Source organism: Eumetopias jubatus, unplaced genomic scaffold (assembly GCF_037043125.1).
Source record: "Eumetopias jubatus isolate StellerSeaLion01/CBP00866 unplaced genomic scaffold, mEumJub1_p1.0 scaffold_7, whole genome shotgun sequence".
Taxonomy (NCBI): domain Eukaryota; kingdom Metazoa; phylum Chordata; class Mammalia; order Carnivora; family Otariidae; genus Eumetopias; species Eumetopias jubatus.
In genome coordinates, this window is record NW_028274813.1 from 64,045,691 (window position 1) to 64,072,482 (window position 26,792).

The 26,792-nt window shown below is 33.8% G+C and overlaps 1 protein-coding gene across 3 annotated transcripts in view; it reads right to left on the minus strand.

The window, feature by feature from the left end:
- Window positions 1–1,037: 1,037 nt before the first annotated feature.
- The window catches only part of ARHGAP5 (Rho GTPase activating protein 5), a 73,923-nt gene continuing 48,168 nt past the window's right edge, over window positions 1,038–26,792 (minus strand). For all 3 annotated transcript variants that reach the window (XM_028114860.2, XM_028114861.2, XM_028114858.2), the window contains exons 4-7: window positions 11,885–11,962; window positions 9,392–9,523; window positions 8,558–8,663; window positions 1,038–4,581 (exon numbers count right to left, since the gene is read on the minus strand). In XM_028114860.2, the coding sequence (XP_027970661.1) occupies window positions 4,254–4,581; window positions 8,558–8,663; window positions 9,392–9,523; window positions 11,885–11,962 (644 nt within the window). In that variant the 3' untranslated portion in view covers window positions 1,038–4,253. The remainder of the gene's footprint in view (window positions 4,582–8,557; window positions 8,664–9,391; window positions 9,524–11,884; window positions 11,963–26,792) is intronic.

The following is a 26,792-nucleotide window of genomic DNA, read 5'->3' on the forward strand; positions in this document are numbered from 1 at the left end:
TGACTATCAATTAGTTTTTCAAAATCATTCCTATTGCCTGAAAGATTTCTGTAAGACAAATATTAAATACTTAAAAGATTTAAGTGATACGAGAACTGTGAATTCCCCCCACCTAGACCCACCTACCTACAAAGAAATAAAATATGGGGTGAGGGGGATAAATGGAATCACGCTCATAGGATGATGACAAGGTTCCACTGAACAGTTAATGTTTTGTCCAAAGTTCATTAATTAGATTTTAACTACTTTAAAGAGATCATGGTACCTGGCTATCTAATGGCTGGATACTGGGCATCAGCTATCAATGCCTGTACAGTTTGCTCAACTACACACAGATGTTACCATAAGAAATCAATTTTGAAGAGTAATTCCTTCCCCTATTAAATCCTGGAAAATTTTATTTCCAGATGTATCTGATTCCAGATAAATTGAAAAGGGTGCTGAGAATTCCAAGAGTTCAAATACAATAAAAAATAAAGACCTATAAAGCATTGAAACAAATCAGAAATTGTTCAGCCTAAAAATTAATTAAAATGATTGAATTCAAGATAAACAAAAAGATTAAAGTCAAACAAACTTTACCAGATCTATAGATTCCGAGAACATACATCCATAAAGTTGGGCTTAATATCCATAATCCATGAAGAGAAAACAAAAGTATATTCTTCAACGTCAGCAGCTCTGCTAATAAACTAGAATAGGCTTCAAAATCTTTCCAGGGGCTCAAAAGAATGTCTAGCCACAGTTCAAAATTCAGGTTCAGGTAACAGCTGAGTCAGATATCTGAGCAATCCATCTTTTCCTGAACATTTAAAAACTGAATCTCCACCAGTATGTATGCATTCAAAACGAATTTTGGATCTCCTCTCGTGGTATAATAAAGCTCAGTAATATACCTCCCTAATAAAACTTTCATCATATTGACAAATTTATTTTTATTTTCCTATTTTACGCCAAGAAAAAAGGCTTTTACCAATGAAATGGTAAAATTAGAGGCAACTAGAACTTAAAATTACATAGCTTCTTAATGTTTTATTCATAGCATTCTTTATACAGAAGCTTCACTGATATTTAATTTACTGCAGCATCCTGTGGGTGAAGCACAAAATTACATTAATTATAAACAAAGAAACAAAGCACTTCTGACTTTTTAAAACTATATATATATATTTATATCCAGTTGACAAATAGCATCACATTACCGTATAAAAAACTAAAAATCACCATGGAAGCTAAGGCCTAAATTCTTATTCCAATTGTTCCCTTTTGTTTATATCTAAGAAATTTTAGAAATTAAATTTCAGTACCTCAAAAAAAAGGTCTACATTATTTACAGACAGTATGGAAAATAAAAGATGCTTTTTGGCTAAGTTAGATTGCTGTTACCTACAGTATATACAGTGTAAATTTTAGGGGGGGAAGAGCACTACTCAACAAATACTATTTCAAATGGAAATGTATTATGCCTACAATTTTGTTCTAAAATTAATTGTGTATCCTAGTGTCTGTCTGTTGAATAGAATTTGTCTTCCAATAAATCTACTAAAAATTTGAAAAGGAGTACCACTATGCTTCTTTATATTGCTAATCTAGACACTATTAAGTACAACACTGTAATAACTATAAGCACTGAAGCTTAAATGAAACAATGGCAACATGTGTGTAGATGGAATTTTATTTAAAATTGTAAAATATAATGCCTTAATATTTACCCATAATTATGAGACTATCTAATATTCTTTTCATCCTTTAAGTCTCATTATATAATATGTCCCTAAACAGTGAAACCTTCCAGTAACTTACCAGAGAAAAAGTTTATTTATATTATTCTGTTCTTAGAATTATTTTTCTAATAATTAAAAACATATCTAAACCCTTGGCAAAAACAAACGCAATCAATTCAGTGTAACAGACTGAGCTTTAAACTGTACTTTAATTTTCAATTAACTGTAACCTACAGGTTAATTGAACCAAATGTAGAATTTTAAATGACCCCTATGAAGGTTTTCAAATCAATTATAGAATGCATAGAAAAGTGGAGGTAAGTTTTGGGGAAGGTGTAAGGTAGTTAATGTGGAAAATGGTAAATGCTAAACAAAATGGTACTAAATGTACATGAAAGTTAAATTAACATAGTATAAAAGAGAATAGCTTAAATAAACTGGGATTCACATATTACAATAGCAAAGTCATGACCGAATGAACTGAAGACAAGAACAGTTCTGAAAATTCTCTTTTCAGCCTACTTCCAAAAGAAATAGTCAGGCTTTTTTCCTGTACATAGTTTTGAGCTTTGTCTATACCATATATAGTAGAAAAATAAATTCTTTAGCAACCTAGAAACAGTTTATAAAACTCTTAAAGTTTAATTTTCTTTGCCAGACATGCCAATGTTAAACTGACAGCTATAAATTAAAGCTATATAGACAATAGGTTATTAAGTAATATAGAACAAGTTAAGAATACTACATTTACCGGATTTTTCTTTTTAAAAATTACTGTACTTTCTTAATTCCTGTGTGCTTTGCAATAGGAATAATAGGGACTTTGTTTTCTTAGAAAAGATAATAACACATAAGAGTATAACACAAGTAAGATAATTTATAATATACATGTACTTCAAAACAGCAGCCTGGTTCATGTTGACATCTTGATTCTGAAGTTAAAATTAGAAGTACAATACCTAGGACATAACAGTTGGGAAAGACAGTATTTATTTTAGGGAAAAATGAGCAAATCAAACTCTTAGGAGCCTCAAATCTCAAAATCATCTATTTACTATAATACACATAAGACAACCTTAAAATTGCAATATGAATGAGGATTACAACATGGACCAAAGAATTTCCTCTTCCTACAGAAAAATGTAACCTAACAATGAAAAACACACCATTTTTTTTCTTTCCAGAAAAAAATGGCATGGTTTGATAATAAACGAATTTTGAATGAAGCCTAAAAATATTTACCCTATGCCACCTATTCTGAAATTTTTATCCATAATTTAGTGTTCTGGTTTTATCTTCACTAACCAAATGTTTAACCTCCAAAGCAGCAGTCATTTACAGCAAATCTGGTACCAACGTCAGAAGAAAAAACTGTTTTAAAAAATGGTGCAAAAGCATTTTGATTTTAGTACAACATATCGCAGAAAAGAATATGAATACAAGTTTGCAATTTTATATATACACACTCCAAAGAGGCTGTCAGTACCCAAAGTATTTTTATTGCTATATTAGCAATGGATTTTTGGATATGTTTTTAAGGGCCACATAAAAATAGATTCAAGGAACAGATTAAATTGAAGTCCTAGATTAAAATGTTTGGTTTAAAGAATTTTCTACAACAAATTTCATGTTTATGTACGAAAAGTTATATAACCTTATATGAAAATGTCATGAAGTATTTTCTACACTATACTAAATGTATTTCCCAAGAGGGAAAAAATTAAAATATCTAAAATATATTAGATTAAGATTACAAGACCATCATAGATCTTTTGAACATGCATCTGTTTACAGAATTAACAGTATACAAGATGTTTATTTCATTATGGACCATAAAGAAATGAGTTGGTGACAACTATCCTTTGCACAACATTATCAACTCACTTTTGCCACAAGTATGTCCTTGGTATGTGTGTACAAGAAATATGTTTGTTTACCCCTCATCAAATCATCCACAGGTTTACTTAGAAGATGAAGGTGCAGAAATGTTAGGTGTATTTTTCTTTCTTTCAAACAACATCCCAAGCACGGCATAAGTAGCCTGAAATTATAAAATACTTAACTGGGCTTTTAGTTATCTACACAGATTGCTAAAATGTAAATTAAGTTGCCCAAATTAGCACATCAAATAACAAAATCAGCCATAAAGCAGGCTGAAAAGCATTAAATGTTTCATATATGTGAGTTTTTAAATCATTTAATTTCTATAGAAAAATTTTATTCACAATATAATGTGACAGAAAATGCCACAGGAATGATATACTGATTGCAATAAGGTTGCATGCAACAGCAGCTTTGCATTTTATAGCTATTTTTGTTTATAAAAATTAAACCTCTCCAGTCATGCTTATCACATGGTCTTAGATTTGTAATGTGAGTAAGGAACACCATATAGTTCAAAGAGAAAATGTTTCATCATTTTTAATGTGAATTACCTGTAAGAAAAATCAAGTATACTACTGAACCCTGAAACATGCATGCCTAGATTTGCTTTTTGTCAATTTCAGGCTGTCTGCAATCAATTCCTACTTATATAATACCAAGAGGATCTGTCTGTAACTGTGGTTGAATCAACTGAGGTTGCAAGGGTGGTGGCAACTGAAGCGGTACCATTGGTTCCACCAACTGTCCTGGGTTTGAAGGTGGTGGAGGAGCCACAGTGTTCACAGCTTCTACAATTTCTCCATTATAAAAGAAAAACTGACACTGCTGAATGAACGTTTCAACAACAGACTGATGAATCTTAGTGGTAGACAGAAACTCTCGATTTTCAAAATCGGGTCTCATCAAGGTTGGCCAAAAGCAGATGGACAAGTTGTCTGCTGTCATTAGGTTGATTTTATTCTGCTGACTAACCCTGAAATTATGATAGGAAAAAACAGTTAGAAACCAATCAAAATTCATGACAATTTAAGTATCCTAGATCTCAGATGATTTAGTTTTAAAACCTTTTATCTTAACTTCAAATTTAAAACATTTTTCTTCTCATACATTCTAAGATGTTCAACTACATTCCAGTAACAGGAGACAGCAGTAAAATCCATTTCTTATGAGAATCAAAGATAGTCTTTAAAAAAAAAAAAATTGTTGTACCCAGGGGTTTTATAATTTACTTATAGAAGTCTCCTTAATTTGTGTGTGGGGAAAAAAAAAAAACACCTTTTTCTCAGAGTAAAGAGAACATGTGACAAATTTTAATGAGTTTCTGGTAACAGAAAATTCTAATTGCATATACAAATTCCTTGACTATTATGAGATGAAGAGACAACTATGGTATGCCATCTCTCTGAACCTTGGAAAAACCAAACTAGAAAAATTACTCTATCATAATGCTCCAACCAAGAGGCTTTTCAGCTTACAAAAACATTAATTTCTAGTACTGCAAAAACTAATTTTTTCAATCATTAAGTATTTGTACCTTGCTCCAAATTTAATTTGAAAGACAAAAGTTCACAGAAACACGTTCCACCTTAAAATTCTTAGGATTTAATAATTTACAAATGATCAATCATACGTTATTAACAGATTTACATATAGTTCTTTAAATATGTGAGCAAGCACTTCTATCATTATCTGTAAGAAACAAGAAACATAGAGGCAAATCTTGAATTATAACTCAAAATTATTAAATTGGGAAAGAATCTTAGTATTTTTATCTGACCCTCTTATTCCACACATAGAGAAACAGCCCAGTATGCAAGGTAGTGGGAAAATCTCATAATTAAATTTGGCCAACCATAGGAATTACTCATCAGACATAAAATATGTGCCTTAAATATATGTGTTCTATGGTAAAAGTTATTACTGTTAAGAGTCAAAATTAGTATATTCAGAATAAAATTAATCTTTTGTTAAAATATAGTGGGCCTAGTCAGTAAGCAAGTATAGATTCTGAGAAAAGAAAAAAAACCTTAAAAGTTGAAAGACATGAGAGTATGGGCATCAGGTCTAATTGCTGGGTCAAAAATTGTAAAAGAAAGGTACCAAATAAGAGATGAGGGCGGCCAGGGAAGGGTTCTTTGAAGAGGTAATGTTCGATGTATGAGTTAAGAGTGATGGGCATTTGGTAAAACGGTAGGAAGGAAGGGTAATTCAGTCAAAACAGTGGTTCTCAACTTCAGTGTATATCAGAACCTCCTGGAGGGCTTGTTAAAACACAGTGGTAATTACGTCTGGGGTGGGACCTGATAATTTGCATTCCTAACAAGTTCTGAGGTGATGCTGCTGCTGGTTTGAGGACTGCATTTTGAGAACTGAGGCAGTCCACATTAAGACGTAATGACAGACAGGCACAAATTGATACTTTTGGTTAAGTGCTATTAGTTTAATACAGTTACCTGATGTGTGCTTGGGGGAATTGGAAAGAAGGTATAACTGAAGAAGTTAGAACCAGACTACTTAAACAGTTTTTTCTTTAGGATATAGGATGTTATTCAATCAGGAAGAGATATTTATAGAAAGATCATTCTGACATCAATCAAAGGAGGATCAAGAGGAAAACTGGCATGGAGAGAGCTTAATTACAAAGAAACTAGAGTTAACTAAATGAGAAATGATAATGGCTAAACTAAAGCCATGGCAGAGGAACAAAAAGGAAAATTAATGAGGAAAAAATGGATTTGACACAGTAACTCACTGAATATGGAAGGTGAAAGAGAATATAACAAAAGAGTAACTCTATGGATGAGTTTTTGCAATTTGTCAATCATCCATTATATATTTATTTGTCATTTATTTCCTATACTAGAATTTAAGTTCCATGGAATGAGTGTCTGCTTTATTCACATGCTATGTCCCTAGGATTTGTAAGAATATCTGGCACACAGAGTTCCCACTACAGTCTATACTTATTAGAGTCCTACTACAGTCCTTTTAAAATTTAAGTCTGATGATGTTATTTCTCTGCTCTACTCTCCAGTGGTCCATCTACCATTAAGAGTAACTGGCATGCAATGCTATTTTCATTGAGACCAAGTGTCATTCCCCATATCCCCATAAATGTCAGTTGAAGTCAACAATGTGCTTAGTGACCTACACCCATAAAGCAACTTCCTTACCAGTAAAACATTTTGAGGATTAAAGCTAGTTAAGCCTACACTCTGTGTTAATACTGTCCTATATGACCTCGCATGGTCTCTTCCCTTTCTGACCTTACCTCTTAACCCTGTCTATCCTTCTCTCTACTGGAATCACGAAGTCCTCGGCTATTCCTAACACATCATATATGCTTCTGTTGCGTGGCTGTTATTACTGAAGCCAAGCACGAAAGTGTCTAAAATAATACTGATTGTGGGCTAGCACTGTGTTTCTTTGAACGTGCCTTTGTCTTTTTTCCCTATTCTTTTAAATGAAATACAATTCTTACTTCAGCACTTTAATCTGGCCAGACAATAATATGTTCACAAACCATCCTTACACTCCGTATTGGGTAAGGTCTGATAGTACCATGTACACATCTGTTATCATATCAAAAACCACTTGTATGGTAATTTTCAAAAGATGATATTCCACTAATTATATGTTAATATTAGTATGCTGGTATTTTCCCAAGGAGGGAGACTTCAGAGAACGGTTACTAGAAATGTTAATATAATTTTATACTACACTGAGTGCAACAATAAAACTTTAAACATTGGTTAATATTCTCTTTTAAGAGGTAAAAACTGAAATATACTTGGGTTTTAGCATTGGTGTAGTTAAAAAAAAAAACAACAAACTTCAGTTCATTAAAGTGTCACTATAAAATACTATGAAGAGACTTTTGAAAAAATAAGCACAAATACTAGTAATTGTTTAGTCCCAAGAACAACTCTGTGAGGTGTTTTTTTTTTTTTTTTAAAGATTTTATTTATTTATTTGAGAGAAAGAATGAGATAGAGAGAGCATGAGAGGGGGGAGGGTCAGAGGGAGAAGCAGACTCCCTGCTGAGCAGGGAGCCCGACGCGGGACTCAATCCCGGGACTCCAGGATCATGACCTGAGCCGAAGGCAGTCGCTTAACCAACTGAGCCACCCAGGCACCCCTGAGGTGTTATTTTTCTCATTTTTAACAGTTGAGAAAATGAAGACTTAAAAGCAAGGGTAACTAATCTGCCTACAGTCACAGAATAAAAATGTTTCAAAACCAAGCCTGTTTGACTCAACAGTCTGAGCTTTAAGCTCTTATACAATACTTTCACTTAAGAAATGGCATTGTGAGTAGTTATCATTTTAGAAAAAAGAATAAACTTCAAGCTTAATATACTTAGGGCTTTTAATACAGGATTAATGTCTTGCATTTCAGGTTAACAGTGTAGATAATAAGATGAATTTAAGTTTCTGATAAAAATTTCACTGTGTGGGCTATATCCAAACAAAACAGGCAAGATATACAAAAGTAACACAGTGTGATACAAAAAAGCAAATGAAATATCTTAAAATAAGACTTAGGTTCTACTTTAAGATGTGTTACTTATTATATGACACTGAGCATATAATTTCCCTCTTTAAACCTCAATTTTTCCAACTTCAAATAGGTTGATTTGGTTAATTATTTAAGAGTTATTTCATACCTATAATTTCAAGATTTTACAGAAGAGAACTATTAAAGAATAATAAAAAACAGGGGGGTTGTACCTATTATACTATTCATGTAATCATTAAATGTACTAAAAGAGCCATACAACACCTTTCTTTAAACAAGTTGAAATATCTATTTTAAAAATCCGGAAAAAAATAGAACCAAAATTGAACTGTATGTTTAAATTAGTTTGCCTCCTTTTCTCTCAGAATTTATCAAGTCTGAAGTTTGAATGAAATTTATAGTGCATTTGCAAAAACAAAAAATAAAAATACCTGTTTAGATGTGTTATTACATATCTAAATACATCATAGTTTACAGGATGAAATTTCTTAACAATTTCTTTCAATGCATGAAGACGTTCTGTTTTATCTGGGATTTCTGTAAAATTAGATAGAAATCTGTTAAAATTCATACATTTAAAAATATTCGATAAAGCTTCCTGCTTTGCTTATTGTAAAAGACAATGAAAAATCTTTTTGAAGCACATTAGGATAGGTAAACAAAAACAAAATATTCTAAAGAACCTGCTAAATACATTATCATCTATTACAACAGCCTTTCTGCAAATAAAGCTAATCAGAGGTCTAAGTGACTCGGAGACAGTAAAAAAAAAAAAAAACCAAAAAAACTGAGTAAGTACTTATTTTCCTACCTTTTTCAAAAAATGAAGACACGAGGCCAAAGTTATTTTGACTTTAAAAAATTTAAATACACATGTGTACATACCACAAACAGGTTAATATTTTACTGAAATACATTACAGATACATTGATTTGATTTAATTTTATTTTATTTCTCATTTAATTTTCTTAAAAAGCCTTTGAGTTTGATCAAAAATGCAAATCTCAAATTTCTAGTACAGTGATCTTCAAACTTCCAGAAGCACTGAGTCACCTGAGAGACCAGCTAAAACTAAGTATTCCTGGGGAACACCCCCCAGATTCTGATTTTGTTTACTTGAAGGAAAATATGTTTAAGAAAGAGTCTTATAAGCTAAATTTTTATTAGCTACATGTTCTAGTGCAAGACTGATTTTAACACATAACAATCAGGATATAAAACCCACCATCATCATCCCTCTCCAAAAAAGGAGGCTTGTAACTTACTTGCTGCTTCCAATAACTCTGGATGAAGAGAATATGGAATTAAAGGGTCTGGCAGATCTGCAAAGAAAGCTTTAAGAGCTCCAGCTACAGCATTTACTGTTACTTCCATTGATACTAGACTGATATTATGATCTACAAGACAAAAATTTAAATTTAAATTTATAAAATAAAATTCTGATTTATTATAAGAGAAGTAAGCTCAACAGGTACTTGTAGATCCAAAGTTTTAGAATCTTCTCATCAGCCATGTTTCTTTACAGGCTGATACATCCCTCCCCCACTGTTTTAAGTTTGCCTGACATAAGGAAAGGGAGAACCAAGAAAGAAGCATCTTCTATTACAACAAAAAATGCTGTCAGGCTTATTAGTATGCTGAAGAACATTAACTTTCACTAACATCTATCTTTTAAAATATTTTGTTTACACAAGCTATTTAAAAAGGCAGTAAGAAAACAGACAAAAGACAGGAATTAAGCACATAAATCTTGAGTTACACCTTCTAGTTTATGCTTCATTTTTTGTATGAAATACTTTTAATTTCAACATTTATCAGTGAAATTCTGACAAAAAACAAGAATGGAAAATACTAAAGATGTATCATAAGGTTAATTTGCTATTAAAAGAATCAATATTTTCCTGTTACAAGTACAATGGATACTTATGATGGAAAATGGACAAACACAGACCAACAAGAGAAAAAAATTACCCCTATACCTAGAGACAATCACTGTTTATACTTTATTTTAGCATATTTCCTTTCAGCCCTTTTCCACTTATTAAAAAAATAAAATAATCATACAAATCATAAATACATTTTATACTGGATTTCATTTTCAAGGCATTACCTAAGATTATTAAAATTTCACAAGCAACTTTTTAAAAACTTTTCTGTGTGCTAGATAACATTTAATTGTAATAACTGAAAAGCTAAAAGAATAGTACTAAGAACCTACATATATCCTTAACCCATTATTAACCTTTTGCCCTAAATAGTTTTAATGACCACAAAATATTCCCCCAGATTTAACAATATACATAATATTTTATTACTGAACATTTGGATTTCATTTAAAAACATTAAAGATACTATGATAAACACTTTTATATACTAAAGCTTATTTTCTTAGGCTACATTCCTTGTAACAATAGCTCTCTGAAGAATATTTAATATGGTCATACAGAAAACTCTTCATTATCTCATTATTCATCATAGTTCCTCTAATCACTCCCATTAAATATGAAAAAGTTAGGATTAAGAAAAACTAACTTCCCTACAGCACAAAGACAGTAAGTGGCAGACCAGAAAATAAAACCAGGCAGTCTAATTAAAGAGGCCCTAGTACTGACCACTACCCGTTCCTTATTTTAAGTGAAATTGCACAAATTTGATATTATAAAGTTCCAGTTTATCCAACAAAATATTTTTAAAAAATTAAGTACTATATATACAATATACTTTTAAAGCAAGGAAAACACACACACCACTCAACAACTGACATTTTACCATTTCAACACACACAAATCTACATTATTTTACATGGTTATCTAGTATTCTGCTCATAAGCACAGTGGGTAGGCCCCCTCCTCCTTTTTAAAAAATTTCAGACAATGCTGCAATGATTACCCTTTCAAGTATATCTTGGTAAGCTTACACTAAGACTTTTGTAACATAAATATTTGTAAGTGGAATTTCTCTAGCAAAGATATCTGAATTTTAATAAATATACATGAATTGCCTCTCAAAAGGCAACATACCTGGCTTGTCTATACTCTATCAACAATCTTTTTCACTGATAATAAACACAACAAAACCAAATATTTTTGCTTTAATTTTTTATCTACAAGTCATAGAGACAGAGCATATTTTCATAAACTTGGTCACTTTCTTCTGACATGAACTGCTTAATCTAGCTTAGATAATATTCCATAACTTCCTCAAGTTTATAGTTTGTCTCCTGATTTTACATTTTATCCACTATCTCACACAGAATTTTTACCTTTTTAGGTAGTCCAATTTATTATCTTGTCTATGCTTTCTAGGTTTCATATCAAATTTAGGCCTTTCCGTACTCTAAGATTATAAAAATATTCACTCCTTTTTCTCCATAATGCTCAGTTTTCATTTTTCGTATTTAAAACTTTGATTTCTTACAGAATTTACTTTGAGTAGGGAACTGTTTTGTTTTTATTCCTAATGGTTAGTTGACCCTACAGCATGAAATAAAATTTTAAATGCATCTTTAAATAAGTACTATCTCTGCTATACAAAGATGCTGGTATGTCGTAAGTCAATTTATTATTGCTTTTCTAATTCTGGCAATGGATTTATAGGTTTTCTATTTCCTACTGTGGTATTTATTCTATCACATACTTCTAATCCTGTTTCAAAACTCCTTCCCCTCAAAATCCCATATCCTTAGAAAATCAATCTTCCCACCATGAAATATCAATAAGGAAAATAATTTTAAAATGATTTTATTTTATATGCCATACCTTGATCAAACTGCTTTTGAATATTGTCTTGATCAGTTTTGTTCCCACTAACACGATAGAGTCCTTCAGTACATAATCCTAAAAGAAAAGAAATATACAAGCTTTTATAATACATACTTATCTACAACAAAAAATATACTTAAGCTTATGTACATCTTAGTGACTTACAAAAACATGGTGGTAAGGTGTTAAGAATTTAATTTTTTTGAGCATTTCTTTTTAAATTCTCAATGGACTACTTTTTCTGTTTAATCATTTAGGACACCCAGGTTCCATGCAAAATAAGAAGACAAGTTTCTCCCTATTTCTCCCACCAAATACAGCTAAAATTCCTGAGCACAATATATAGAAAGTCAAAAGACTAGTGGAGAGAAAGTGAGCTATCTAAGGACCCTGGAACTTGAAGAACAATAAGACAGTGAGTTCTCTGGGTTTTCTTTTTGCCTCATATATACTGGATTGGACAACAGAAGCCTGCAACCCAGAAATACCACTCACTAAGCACAGGCAAAAAAGAAAAAGAGTAAGAGAAAACCAACCACAACAAGAAAAACCTGCTTTCTCTAGTGAAAGGTGTGGCCTTAGAAAGCAAAACAAAACAAAACAAACAAACAAGTAAAACAAAACATTTTTTAACTGCCCTCCTCTAGCCAAAGACCATGAAACCCACTCCTCACATGTAGGGAGATTAGAATTCCACTTCTGCCCAGCAGTAAGAAATGCACCCCTTCCCCTCCCTGGAATGTCACTAGAGGGGAATGGAGACTAGATCCTGACAAAAGAGGGAAACTACCCTCCCCACCACGGCAGTGTCAGTAGAACCCTATGGAGACCAAGTAAGGCATCTGGACTTCCATCCCCAACTTGAAGTAATGAAGCAGCTCTCCTTCCCTGCTCATGCAGTGTCAGAAGAGGCCTGCTAAAACAGAAGATCCAAAATCTCATAGCATACTATCCAAAATGCCTGGCATACTACAATAAAGCTAAAATCATTTATCATACCACAAATGAAGAAAATCTTAACATGAATAAGAAAAGACAATTAACAGACACCAACACAAAGGCATCAGGTGTGGAATGATCTGACAAGGATTTTAAAGCAGCTATCATAAAATAATTCAACAAGCAATTATAAATACACTAGGAACAAAAAATAGAAAGTTTCAGCAAAAAAACAGAAATACAGTAAGAACTGGATATTTTAGAACTAAGAAATAACAGAACCAGACCTTGAAGATAAATCAACAGAAATTACAGAGTCTAAACAACATAAAGAAATTATACTGGAGAAGAAAAAAACAAAAGAAAGAAAGAAAGAAAAAAAAGAAAAGCCTCAGGGACTTGTAGACAATAACAAAAGATCTAACATTTATATGTCACTGGCCAAAAGTCTATAGCTATTCTCTATGTTCAACAGGAAGTTCCTCAAACCAATTCTAAAAGAAACTCAATTTGATAAGAGGTTATCTTGGGTGGTTGGAAAACTAATTTGGGAAGAGACATAAAGGATGATAAAAATGTTCTGTCTCTTGACAGGTATGTGGATGAAACAGGGGTATGCATTTGTCTCAACTCAATCTAAGTGTACCCTTAAGTTTGGTGCACTTCACTCTATGTAACTGGACCTTAAAAAAAAACAAACTGGGAGCCACTTACTGAACTCTACTTAGTAGGTTTCAAATCTAGGGTGTAATGTATACTTTTGCACATTCCAGACTTGAGCAAATTAGTAAATATGCGGAGAATAGAAGGAGCAAGGATTCCCACTGTTGGAGAAGGAAATCAAGGATTCCCACTGTTGGAGAAGGAAATTACTACTAAGAAAAGAGGGTATAGAATTAAATGTACTTTGTGGCATTAGACTGAAATTGAAGGTAACAGCAAAAACTCATGGTTTTTAATAGACTGCTACAGAAATAAGTACAGATACATACATACATATATTTCTTAGCTTTCCTAGCCTTTTCTGCTAAGATGGTCCATAAACAGCCCCAATGTTGGTTTCTAAATACCATTCTCTACCAAAACAAACCAGAGCAATCTGGAGCAAAGCCTGATGATGCCAAAGTTGAATCAGAAAAAGTATAAGCCAAGCCTGGTACATCTTGTGCCAGAAAACTGAAAAAGTACTTAAAGAATTATGGGGACATATCTTAAAAGGACACAGAAGCCATGAAGGAGACTAAGTTACAATGATCTGAATATCAAAATATATAAAAACATTAATGGATTATAAACCATTGACTATATTAAGAATGAATGAATCCATATCAATATAAAAAAAGTTAATAAATTAAAGTTTTAACTTCAGTGATGAAGTCTGGTAGATATAGCACCAAATAATCAAAATTAATAACACCTATATTGGGGCAAACTGACATTTTGTCTCAACAGATATGATGTACTTAAAAAGACATATCACCCTGGTGGTATTTCTAATAAAAAGGGGTAATTCAAATCTAATAATGGGAAACATCACACAAACTCAAATTGAGGAAGAGAGAGTAGTTCATTTGTATAGTGAAATGTCAACCAATAACCACAGGAGAAATGATAGAGATTTAAAAAATCAATGAAGGGTGACTTGGTGGCTCAGTTGGTTAAGCAGCTGCCTTCGGCTCAGGTCATGATCCCAGAGTCCCAGGATCGAGTCCCTCATTGGGATCCTGACTCGGGGGGGAGTCTGCTTCTCCCTCTGACCCTCTCATGCTTTTTTTCTCTCTCTCTCAAATAAATAAATAAAATCTTTTTAAAAAATTTAAAAAAAAATTAAAAATCAATGAAGACTAAAACTAGTGGCTAAGAGTCTGATGATAATTTCCAAAAATTCTTCTGAATTAAAGGGGTTTTAAAAGACTAAAAGAACACTAAATGCAATGCACCTAAATTAAATTATATCCTAGACTGCCCCTCTCATAGAGTTAAATGGCCCAAAATGTCAATAATGCTGAGGTTGACAACCACTGACATAGTGCAAAGCATTTAATATTTCTCACTAAATAAAAATTTTAAGGTATTTAATCATACATGCTAAAAATCTTGCCTTCCATTCACTAATAACTAAATGAGGTAAAATAAATAAACAAAAAACATCCCTAACTCACTTATCTAGATGTGAATTATCAAAGTTTCACTTGGACTTAAATCACCCGAAGTATCTATCATGGGCCTTCAAACAATAAAGGCATTAGAAATCTATTCCAAAATTCCAAAACTAAATATAGAAGTTTAGAAATTTTGAATGATAACTTTTAACCAAGTATCCTCTTTTTTTCCTTTTATTAGAAAAGTACCTAACCCTTGTGCTGTACAAAGTTCTTGGGATCTGAAAATGGTCTATCTGAATTGCTAATACAGGATATAAAACAAAGAGTTTCACAGACTGTTTCTGTACACCTTCAGGTTGAAATAATCCTAAATCATAAAAGAGATTACAAACTAAGGAGTGTAGATAACTCATAAATTAGAAAAATATGTCCATGGGGAATGGCATCAGTAAGAGATGAAGATGGGAATTTCAGGGCTTAGTTCCCCCAGAAAAGCAACTAATGAGCTGTCAAAAAGTATCAGAATCAATTTTTGCAGAACTCTGAAATCTAGTAAAAAAAAAAAAAAAAATCATCACAAGATGATTTTTTATTATCATCTAGAAGGCTTGGTGAAGAAAGCAGCTTCTAACTGCCCATCTACCATACCTCTACACTTCAGATTGGCAACAACCATTATTATGCAGCCTGTGCTCTGGGCAAAGGTTGCAAGTGCCAGAGGGAGCAATAGAGATCTTATTCTCAAAGAAATGTGGTGATACATTTTCACCAGTCTCCCAGATAAACAGCACAAGGGCTTGCTTGTGTTTCACTCAACTTGAAATGTCCCCAGGGGTGAGGTGGTTTCACTGGCATTTAAAGGCACAAGTATTGGCTGTAGCAATTTGGAGCAAGAGACAACAGTCAGGACAAGCAATGGGAGGGAAAGCCTGTGATGGAAGATGTTGGCAAGGGAGACAGTGGCAGAATTACAGCTTTTAAAAAGCTTCTACGTAATACTGGGGAATCAAGAAGTCCACATGCATGCTCAGGGCTAGATACATCCTCAGAAAATGCCTGACAAGATTAGAAACTTTGATCTCTAGGCTGACCACAGGCTCTGCTCAAGCTGGAAGTGAAGGCTCAGGCAGAGTTATAAATGGCTTGGGTAAATGTTGAAAGAGTGCCCCAATAAAATCTGCAAAGACTTGGAAAGGGTTTTTTCCAATGACTTTCAGGCATTTAAACAAACTGTCAAAACACTAGCTAACCACTAATCTAATGGAGTACAGACGTCAGTGGCCACAAATGACAAAAAATACACACTTTACAACAGTATTTTAAGGAAAGTCACCAAACTAGCAAACATAGCCAATAAACAACAGAAACCCTGCTGAGGAGGAGAATCTGATTTCCAGAGATACCACAATATTCAAAACCCCAAAATATGTTTTCAACAACATTTTAAGAGACACAGAAACAAAACAATATGGTACACTCAAGAAACAAGAGAAATAAACAGAAACTGTCCCTGAGGAAACCCAGTCTTTGCATCACACAAAAACTTTAAATCAACTGTTTAGAAAAATGTATTAACAAAGAACTGAAAGGAACCAGGAGAACAATCACAAAAAATAGTGAGTATCAATAAACAGATAAAAATTACAAAAAGAACTAGAGAGAAATTCTGGATCTCAAAATTAGAATAAAGAAAATGAAAAATACACCACAGAGGGGCGTCTGGGTGACTCAGTCAGTTGAGCGTCTCACTCTTGGTTTTGGCTCAGGTCGTGATCTCATGGGTCATGGCACTGAGTCCTGATCAGCAGGGAGTCTGCTTGAAGATTCTCTCCACTGCCCCTCCCTGCACGCACATGTGTGCTCTCACAAATCAATCAATCAATCCTAAAAAAATTCACAAGAGAGGTTTAAGAACAGATTTTATCTTCAGGTAGAAGAAATAGTGAACTTAAAGACTGGTGGGTTGAGATTATCTATTTTGAGAGAATGCAGAAAAATGGACAAAACCTAAGAGATTTCTGGGGCACCGTCAAGTTTACCAACATATGCACAAGGGCTTTCCTAGACGGAAAGGAAAATATTTGAAGAAATAACGACCAAGGGGTGCCTGGGTGGCTCAGTAGGTTGAGGGTCCAGCTTTTGATTTGGGATCAGGTCATGATGTCAGGGTTGTGAGATCCAGACCCGGATTGGGCTCCATGCCGGGAGCTTTTCAAAGAAATACTTGTATATAAATCTTCATAAAAGCACTATTCACAAGAGACACAAAATGTAAATAACCCATATAGCCATCACTGGATGAATGGACAAACAAAATGTGGTATATGAGGAGTGACTGCCTGCATCATGGGTACAGGATTTCCTTTGGAGAGATAAATATTTTGGAATTAATTAGAGGTGAGGTTTACACATGAATATACTAAATGCTACTGAATTGTATACTTTTAAGTGGTTAAGTTATAGGTTATGTGATTTTTACCTCAAAAAAATTCAAAAGGTCATGTGGGGAAAAAATTCAAAATTGGTGGTAGTATATAAACTTATTCAAGGTAGATGTTACACAATTAAAAATGCATTATTGGGGCACGTGGGTGGCTCAGTTGGTTTAGTGTCTGGACTCTTGCTTTCGGCTCAGGTCACAATCTCATCAGGGTCATGAGATCAAGCCCTGAAGTGGACTCCACACTCAGCACAGAGTTTGGTTGAGATGGTCTCACTCCCTCTGCCCCTTCCCCCACTTACACATGCTCTTTCTCTCTAAAATAAATAAATAAAATCTTAAAAATATTCTTATTGCTTGACAGAAAGGTAAAAACCATGGGGAGGTACATGGGTAAGTAGTAGTATTAAGGCAAAATCATATTTCAAGAAAACTGCACAATGCAATATACATTTAGACAAAATAAAACATTCTATATTAATCAGTTATTTAAAAATTAAATTGGATTATTTGGAAATGCTAAATCAACAAACTGGTCAGTACAGTATGCTGTGTTATACTCATCAGATTCTCTGAGAATTTGGAACTGGGGACTCAAAGATATTTGGTTAGGCTCAGCATGTAATTCAAACTAAGACATAAAAATATAGGATGTGTAAATAGACAAGGTAAATGCAGAGAGAGAAAAGGACACAGAAAAACAGATAATACTACTACCTGGATTCTAGTCCACCGGGGACAGATGCTCTTGGCTTCCAGAGATAATTTTCCTTTCAATTAAGCGTATTTTTTGCATGTGGTTTCTTGCAACCAAAATTACTTAATTTTTTTTTTAAAGATTTTTTTATTTATCTGACAGAGACACAGTGAGAGAGGGAACACAAGCAGGGGGAGTGGGAGAGGGAGAGGCAGGCCTCCCGCAGAGCAGGGAGCCCGATGCGGGGCTCAGTCCCCGGACCCTGGGATCATGACCTGAGTCGAAGGCAGACGCTTAACGACTGAGCCACCCAGACGCCCCCAAAATTAGTTAGATTTTAAAAGCCTTAATTCCTAAGCTATGGAATTCATTTTTTTTTTTCTTCTAAGCACTCAATATTTTTAAGTAGAAGACATTTGGGGGTAGGGAGACAACTGGATTAGAAGCAGTAACAGTGTAAATGTGATTTAAAAAGATCTTGATATGGTAGTGACACTGGAAAACAGAAGAAAAATACTAGTAAGAAAGGGTAAGGCTTAGGAATTAATGGTGTGTGGGCACAAAGGGTGAAAGAGGAGTCAGATTAATGAAATACCTTTGCCCAGGTTAACTGGGAAAAAGGAACTGGCACTATCAGAAAAAAGGAAATCAAGAGAAGTAGCTTGGGAGAAAATGAACTGAATTTTAATCTTAAATCCCAAGATACCACATCCAAATAGAAAAGTTCAATAGGCAGTCAGGAATAAAGGAAAACACTGGGGTGTGAGAAAGAGATCCAGGAGTCATTCTCTTAGATGTGATGTCCCAAACCTAAAACAAAATGTGTAACAGATTATATGCATAAATAAGATGAACACTAAATGAGGCAGCTATATCTTACTGAAATTAAAACTGTACTTATTCACAAATGCAGAAAAGATATGAACATATGGAGATGTACTATGATGTGTTTTGATTTGAAGGATTTAATATTTCTTAATACAACACCTACTATGTGCTGTGTATTAGAATATGCATGTGATAAAAGATGTAAAATGTACTGTCCCTGATATGAAGCAGTATGCAGTTCAAGAGGCCAGTTATTTTGAGTCTTGAAACAATGGATGCAGTAACATGTCCATCAATCTCAAACTGAGTATAGTGCGATTTTTCATATGGTAAAAGCTTATAAATCCAGACAAAAATACTATAAGAAAATAAAAGTGCAGACCAGTATCTATTATGAACACAGATGCAAAAATCCTCAACAAAGTATGAGCAAAGTGAATTAAAAAAATGTATAAAAAAGATGATATACTATGACCAAGTGGGATTTATCCGAGGTATGCAAGGCTGGTCCAATATTCAAAAACCAATTAAACAATCCATTAAATCATTAGACTAAAAAAGAAAAATTACACAGTCATACCAATATGCAGAAAAAGCATCTGACAAAATCCAACACTCATTTATGATAAAAACTCTCAGCAAACTAGGAATAGAGGGGAACTTCCTTAATATGATAAAGACTATCTATAAAAAAAACCTACAGCAAACATACTTAACAGTAAGAAACTTGAATCAGGTACAAGGCAAGGTTGTCCCATCTAATCATGACTTTTGACAGTATACTATAAATCCTTGCCAAAGCAATAAAGAAAAGGAAATCAAAAGCATAAAGATTAGGAAGAAAAACTATTTTTTTTTTTTTTTTAACAAATCACACAGTCATCTATGTAGAAAATCAACAGGTGAAAAATCTGGAACTAATAAGTGATTATAGCAAGGTTGCAGGATACAAGGTTAACATATGAAAGTCAGTTACTTTCCTTACATACCAGTGAAGAAGTGGAATTTGAAATTAAAAACGTAATACCATTTACATTAGCACTCCCCAAAATGAAATACTTAAGTATAAATTCAACAAACATGTATACGATCTGCATGAGGAAAACCACAAAACTGATGAATAAAACTCAAATCAAAGAAGTGAAGAGATATTCCATGTTCACAGATAGGAAGACACAATATATTGTCAACATTGTCAGTTCTTCCCAACTTGACTTACAGATTCAATGCAATCCAAATTCTCAGCAAATGATTTTATTATAAATATCAACAAACTGATTCTAAATTTTATAGAGAAAGGCCAAGACTCAAAGCAAATACAATATTCGGAGAGAAGAACAAAGCTGGAGGACTGACACTTATCCAACTTTTAAGACTTACTATAGAGCTACAGTAAACAAGACGATGTGGTATTAAGGAAAACATAGGGAAATAGATCAAGGGAAGAGAATAGAGAACCTAGTAACAGACACCTATAAAGTCAACTAATCTTTAACCAAGGAGCAAAGGCAATAAATACAAGATAATCTTTTCAACAAATGGTGAAATGCTATGTATCCGCATTTAAAAAAAAAAAATCTAGATATAAACCTTACACCCTTGACAAAAATGAACTCAAAATGGAATATAAATCTAAAACCTAAATGACTCAAAATCTAAAACAGAACTATAAAATGCGTAGAAGATAGCAGTAGAAAACCTAGATAACCTTGGGTATGGTGATGCCTTTTTAGATACAACACTCAAGATATAATCCATGAAGGAAATACTGATAAACTGGACTTCATCAAAACTAAAAATTTCTGTTCTGTGAAAAACAGTATTTTGAGAATTAGAAGACAAGTCACAGACTGGGACAAAGTATTTACAAAAGACATATCTGATAAAGGACTGTTATTCAAAATATACACAGAATGCTTAAAACTCAATAAGAAGAAAACAATTCCATTACAAAACAGGCCAAAGACCGTAACAGACACCATAAAGGAAGATAATACTGGTGGCAAATAAGAGTATGAAAATATGTTCTACGTAGTATGTTACTAGAAAACTGCAAATTAAAACAATAAGATACCACTACATACCTATTAAAATAACACTAACGAACTCAACTGCTAGCAAGGATGTGGAAAAACAGTAACTCTCATTCACTGTTGGTGAGAATGCAAAATGGTAGACACTTTGGAAGACAGTTTGGCAGTTTCTTACAAAACACATTCTTACCATACCATCCAGCAATTGTACTCCTTGTTATTTACCCAAATGAGTTGAAAACTTAATCCACACAACAATCTGCAGACTATGTTCATAACATTTTAATTCATAATTGCCAAAAGTTGGAAGCAACCCAGATGTCCTTCACTAGGTGTATGGATAAACAAACTGTAGCACATCCAAACACAGAATGTTATTAAGTGCCAAAAAGAAGTAAGTTACCAAGCCACGAAAAGACATGGAAGAATCTTAAAATGCATATTACTAAGTGAAAGAAGCCAATCTGGAAAGCCTACATAACTCTATAATTCCAACTATATGATACCATGGAAAGGCAAAAAGATGGAGAATAAAAAGATCAGCTGGGGTAGAGGAAGGGAGAGTGGGGAGAGATGAATAGGCAGAACACAGAGAATTTTTAGGGCAGTGAAAATACTCCGGTATGTTATCATAATATGGATATGTCATTACACATTTGTCCAAACCCATAGAATGTATAAAACCAAGAGTGAAGTCTAAAGTACACTAGGGACTTTGGGTGATTTTGATACATTAATGTAGGCTGAACTTTGGTAAAAAACGCAGTGTTCTGGTGAGTGATGCTGGTAATGTGGGGTGGGGGTGGGGTTCAAATGTGGGAGCAAGGAATATATACCTTCCTCTCAATTTTGTTATAAACCTAAAATTGCTCTAAAAAAATTAATCTATCTATATATCAAGCTTATAAGGATGAACTAACATTGGGACGCCTGGGTGGCTCAGTCTGTTAAGCGTCTGCCTTCAGCTCAGGTCATGATCCCAGAATCCTGGGATCAAGTTCTGCATCGGCTCCTTGCTCAGTGGGGAGCCTACTTTTCCCTCTGCCTGCCGCTCCCCCTGCCTGTGCTCTATATCTCTCTTTCTCTGACAAATAAATAAGATCTTTAAAAAAAAAAAGGATGAATTAACATCAGTGCAGTAAGAATCTTCTGGCAGTGTTAAATAACATTTTAGGCAAAGGTTATTACAGGAATAATAAAGATAAAGGCAGTGTTTTCTTTTCTATTTTCAGTATTTTCTTAATCAAAACAGTATCTTAAAATTTCATTGGGGGTGGAAAAGATTAATGGTTATTATTACAATTCAAATTTACTGAATTAAAACATGTCACTAGGGCACCTGGGTGGCTCAATCGGTTAAGCGGCTGCCTTTGGCTCAGGTCACGATCCCAGGGTCCTGAGATAGAGCCCTGGAGTCGGGCTCCCTGCTCAGCCAGGAGTGTGCTTCTCCCTCTCCCTTTGCCCCTCCTCCAGCTTGTGCTCTCTCTCTCAAATGAATATAATCTTAAAAAAAATAAAAATAAAACATGTCACTGTATTTCCCAGCCACAAAATCTTTAATATTTGAGAAAGAGAACAATAGCTCTCCAATCTTTCATTTTGTTACTTTCCTTACTATAATGATTAAAAGTTCATAAAGAAGGGGTGCCTGGCTGTCTCAATTGGTACAGCATGTGACTCGATCTCAGGGTCATGAGTTCGAGCCTCACGTTGGACATAGAGATTACTTAATAAATAAAAAAAATGAAGTTCATAAAAACATATTACATACATCATTTTCATACATCATGTTCAAAATAACTGATGAGAGGCCTCACGTAAAAGATAAACAAGCTTTGAAAAGTGAAATGACTTTCTCAAGGTCACACATTGAATAAGCTAGGGTAATTAGTCACATTCAACAATGCCTATCTGTATTATGGTACATACGTTCTACCACTTCGGGTTGGGCATAGAAAATTCACGTCTAAACACTTTTCTGAAAAAATAAAAATACAACCATATAAAAATGTACATATAAAAGGATAACTGCCAGTATTGAATGTTTGGAGACTTATGTTCAGAAATACAAGATAACCAAATAAACCACAACTATAATGATGTTAGAATATGGTAAGTCATAAAAGGTAATTCCAAAGACAACTATCTTATTGCATGGAATGATGTTGCTCATAAACTAAAATTATTATAAAACCATTTTTAATTATCCCCTTTTGAAAAAGCTATGTATGTTTAAAGGTGTATTATATATAGTAAAATATATATACAAAAAGAAAACCTTAACTCTTGATCATAATAAAATCACAACTGATTTTTCATTCTTCCTCTTATGGACTTATTTGCGCCTTTCTTCTTTCTATAATGAAAGAGACAATTCCTTTCCTTAACAACAATAAAACGACTCTCATCAAACGTCACCTCTAAGCAGTAATGGTAAGTGGAGCTAGAATCCAATTGTGTGACCTCAGATCTGTTACTTAATTTCTCTGAGCCTGTTTCTACTTCTGTAAAACAGATACAGTAATTGTACATACAACTCATACAGGTGTGAAAATTACATGAATATACAAGTTATATACTAAAAATTATTGTACAAATAGTAAATATTCCATAAAAGCTGATTATTATATTAGCAAAGTATATTATTTCACCTGAGGAATAAAAAGATTAAGGGCCAGGGTCTCTTCAGACTTGCACATTTATTTTCCTGCAGGAATTTCATCATTAAACAAGAGATCTATGTACACATCATCTGGCTGTCAACCACAAAAATGACAGTTTCATGTTTCAATTTAACTTAACCAGAGATCATCTTACACATTGTGTATCACCTTCATCCATTATTATTAAAATGCAAAACCTGTGTTTTTATGATATTATAACTTAGTGCGGCTAAGCATAATGCAAATTATTCAGTTGCTAAACATTTAAATTATAAGTCTCACTGGAGCACATATGACTCCGTTTTCTCATCTTTTGCAATTATCATGCAGTCTTTGTGTTTGTATGAAAAAGAATAAATGTTAACTGTAGTTTGGAAAATAAAGACTGAAATATTATTCATGTATAACTAATGTCACACGGACAAATATTCAGTTATTATGAAAAAACTGTTTAAACATTTATTAAGTAAGGACTTACTACAGCCATGGATTTTAGGACCTAGGGGTCCTACTCTCATGAAGATTATATCTAAGGCAATGATGTAAAAACAAATGACAACAATAACAAAAAAGCATTACTTAAGACTGAATGACTAGCTACTTAAAGAAGATAATGTTCCTGCTAACAGATAAAAATACATTTCAGAGCCAGAAACCATAAAAAGTATTATTAATATACCAGAAAACCTCAAGGAATTTCTGCTAGACACAACATACTAAATTAAAGAAATTCTTTAGGAGACTAACTCACAATTCCTGGTTTCTCTGGTTTTGAAGGTGTGCTATCTTCAGAATCTATCTAGGCATTCCTGGGTTAGAGTCTCTGCAATTTTTTCCCCTATATTTTATAGTTTTTCAATTTCCTGCTTTGTGGGCAGTGCACCTCCTGCTGCTGATAATCTTATTTTGCTCTTCCAATTTGCCAATGATGTGGACAAATTTGAACTTTTGTACACTGCTGGTGGAAATATGAAATGGTGAATCCACTGTAGAAAATAATTTGACAGCTCCGCAAAAAAAGATAAACAGAATTACCACACGACTCAACATTCAACTCCTGGGTATGTACACCAAAGAACTGAAAACAGGTATTCAAAACAAATGTTTGGATATGAATGTTCACAGCAGCAGTGTTTACAACTGCCAAAGGGTGGGAACAAACTAAATGTCCACCAATTTATCAATGAATAAACAAAATGTTGTAAATCCATACAATTACACATGGTACAACACAGATGAACACTATGCAAAGTGACAGATGCCAGACAAAAGGTTACGTATTGTATGATTCCATATATATGAAGTATTCAGGATAAGTAAATACACAGAGACAAAAAGCAGGCTGGTGGTTGCCAGAGTCTTGGGCCAAGGCAGGAAAAGGGAAAGGACTAACTACTTAATGGGTATAGTTTCCTTTAGGGTGATAAAAATCTTTGGAACTAGATAAGGTGGTGGTTGCACAACACTGTACATGCACTACATGTCACTGAACTGTACATTTTCACATGGCTAAATTTTACATCATATGAATTTTATCTCAACAAAAATGTTTTTAGAAGTATCATTCTAAGTCACCTGACTTCATATTCAGTGCTGATAATGATGCTTCCTTATTAAAATTTTTCTCCTCTCTGGTGTTTTTGAGCCTACTCTTTTGTATAGCCTATTTGCACTGAACTTTTCTTCTCACTCTGTATATTCACCCTCAATTTCATCAACACATAGCTTACATTAATATCTATATAATGACAATTACCAAATCTTAAGATTAACCATTTTCCAAAGATCCATAGCCATACATTCAATGAAGTCTTGGGGCTTTTGTATGGATAATCCACAGGCACCTAAAGATTTAACATATACATAATATGAATCCATTATCAAAATGCCATCTCTGCTTTTCATACTTCAATTTCTGTTTTCATTAATGGTATACCTACATTTACCCTACCAGCAATATGAGGGGCATTTTCGAGTCCTCCTTCAACCTCATTATCTATCAGGTTTATCAGACTAATTCCTGAGAGAAGCCTATCATTCCCCTTCTTTTCAATGTCTCTCCTCCACATTGCCTCTTTTTGCCTACCTTAAACTTATACTAATACTTGAAGGTTCATTTCCCAACTTTACCTTAGCACAACTATTATACAGTACTATTATACAAATTGCTATTCGGACATCTGATTCCACCATGAAGGACTTAACTGCTATGGAAACTGCCCTCCTATAGTAAAAAACTAAAAATTGGAGTAATTATATAAAAAAGTTTTCAGACACTGAACAACAGTGATCTATGGGGGAAAAGAAGCAAATTAAGTTAAACTGTCTGAATTACAGAATTTAGTGCCTGGAAACAGTTTTTAGACAGTAGTGCAGAGAGGTGGAATCACAAGAGAGCACAATGGTCTACCAGAGTAGAGAAGGTAGGAGATAGGAGTTCAGAAAGGATGAGGTCAAAATTTGTGGGGCGGAATACCAAAAAGGAGGGAGTGTTACACAGAGAAAAGAGCCTCAGAGATGTGCAGAAACGTCCCTGAAATCTTTGGTTGAATACTCCACGTGTATGAGAGGAAATTTCCTCGGTCCAGGGCAGAGAATAGTTCAAATTCTATTCTCAAAGACCTTTTAATAACAGGGCTTTGGGTCAAGTCCGTACTATATAAACAATAAAATAAAAGCTGCTCTGGGGCACCTGGGTGGCTCAGTCGTTGAGCCATCTGCCTTCGGCTCAGGTCATGATCCTGGGGTCCTGGGATCGGGCCCCGCATCGGGCTCCCTTCTCCACGGGAAGTCTGCTTCTCCCTCTCCCACTCCCCCTGTTTGTGTTCCTGCTCTATCTCTCTCTGTCAAATAAATAAAATCTTTTAGAATAAAAGCTGCTCTGGATCCACCAAAACAAACTTACATACAGGCCTAGAAAGTAGCAAAGTGATTCACAAATAATTAATACATGACAAAACAAATTGAACACTCTTTAAAGGAACACTAGAAAACTCACCACCTACTAATGTAAAATTGAAAATGTCTGACATCAAATCAAAACCATCAAAAAAGCAGAAAAGTTACTCATAATTAGGAGATCAACAGAAATAGATCTAGAAATGAAATATGGCAGAATAGTAAAAAAGGACTTTAGAACAGTTATTACAATTTTTTAAGTATACTCACAGATGTAAAGGAAAATACCAAATTATGCGTAG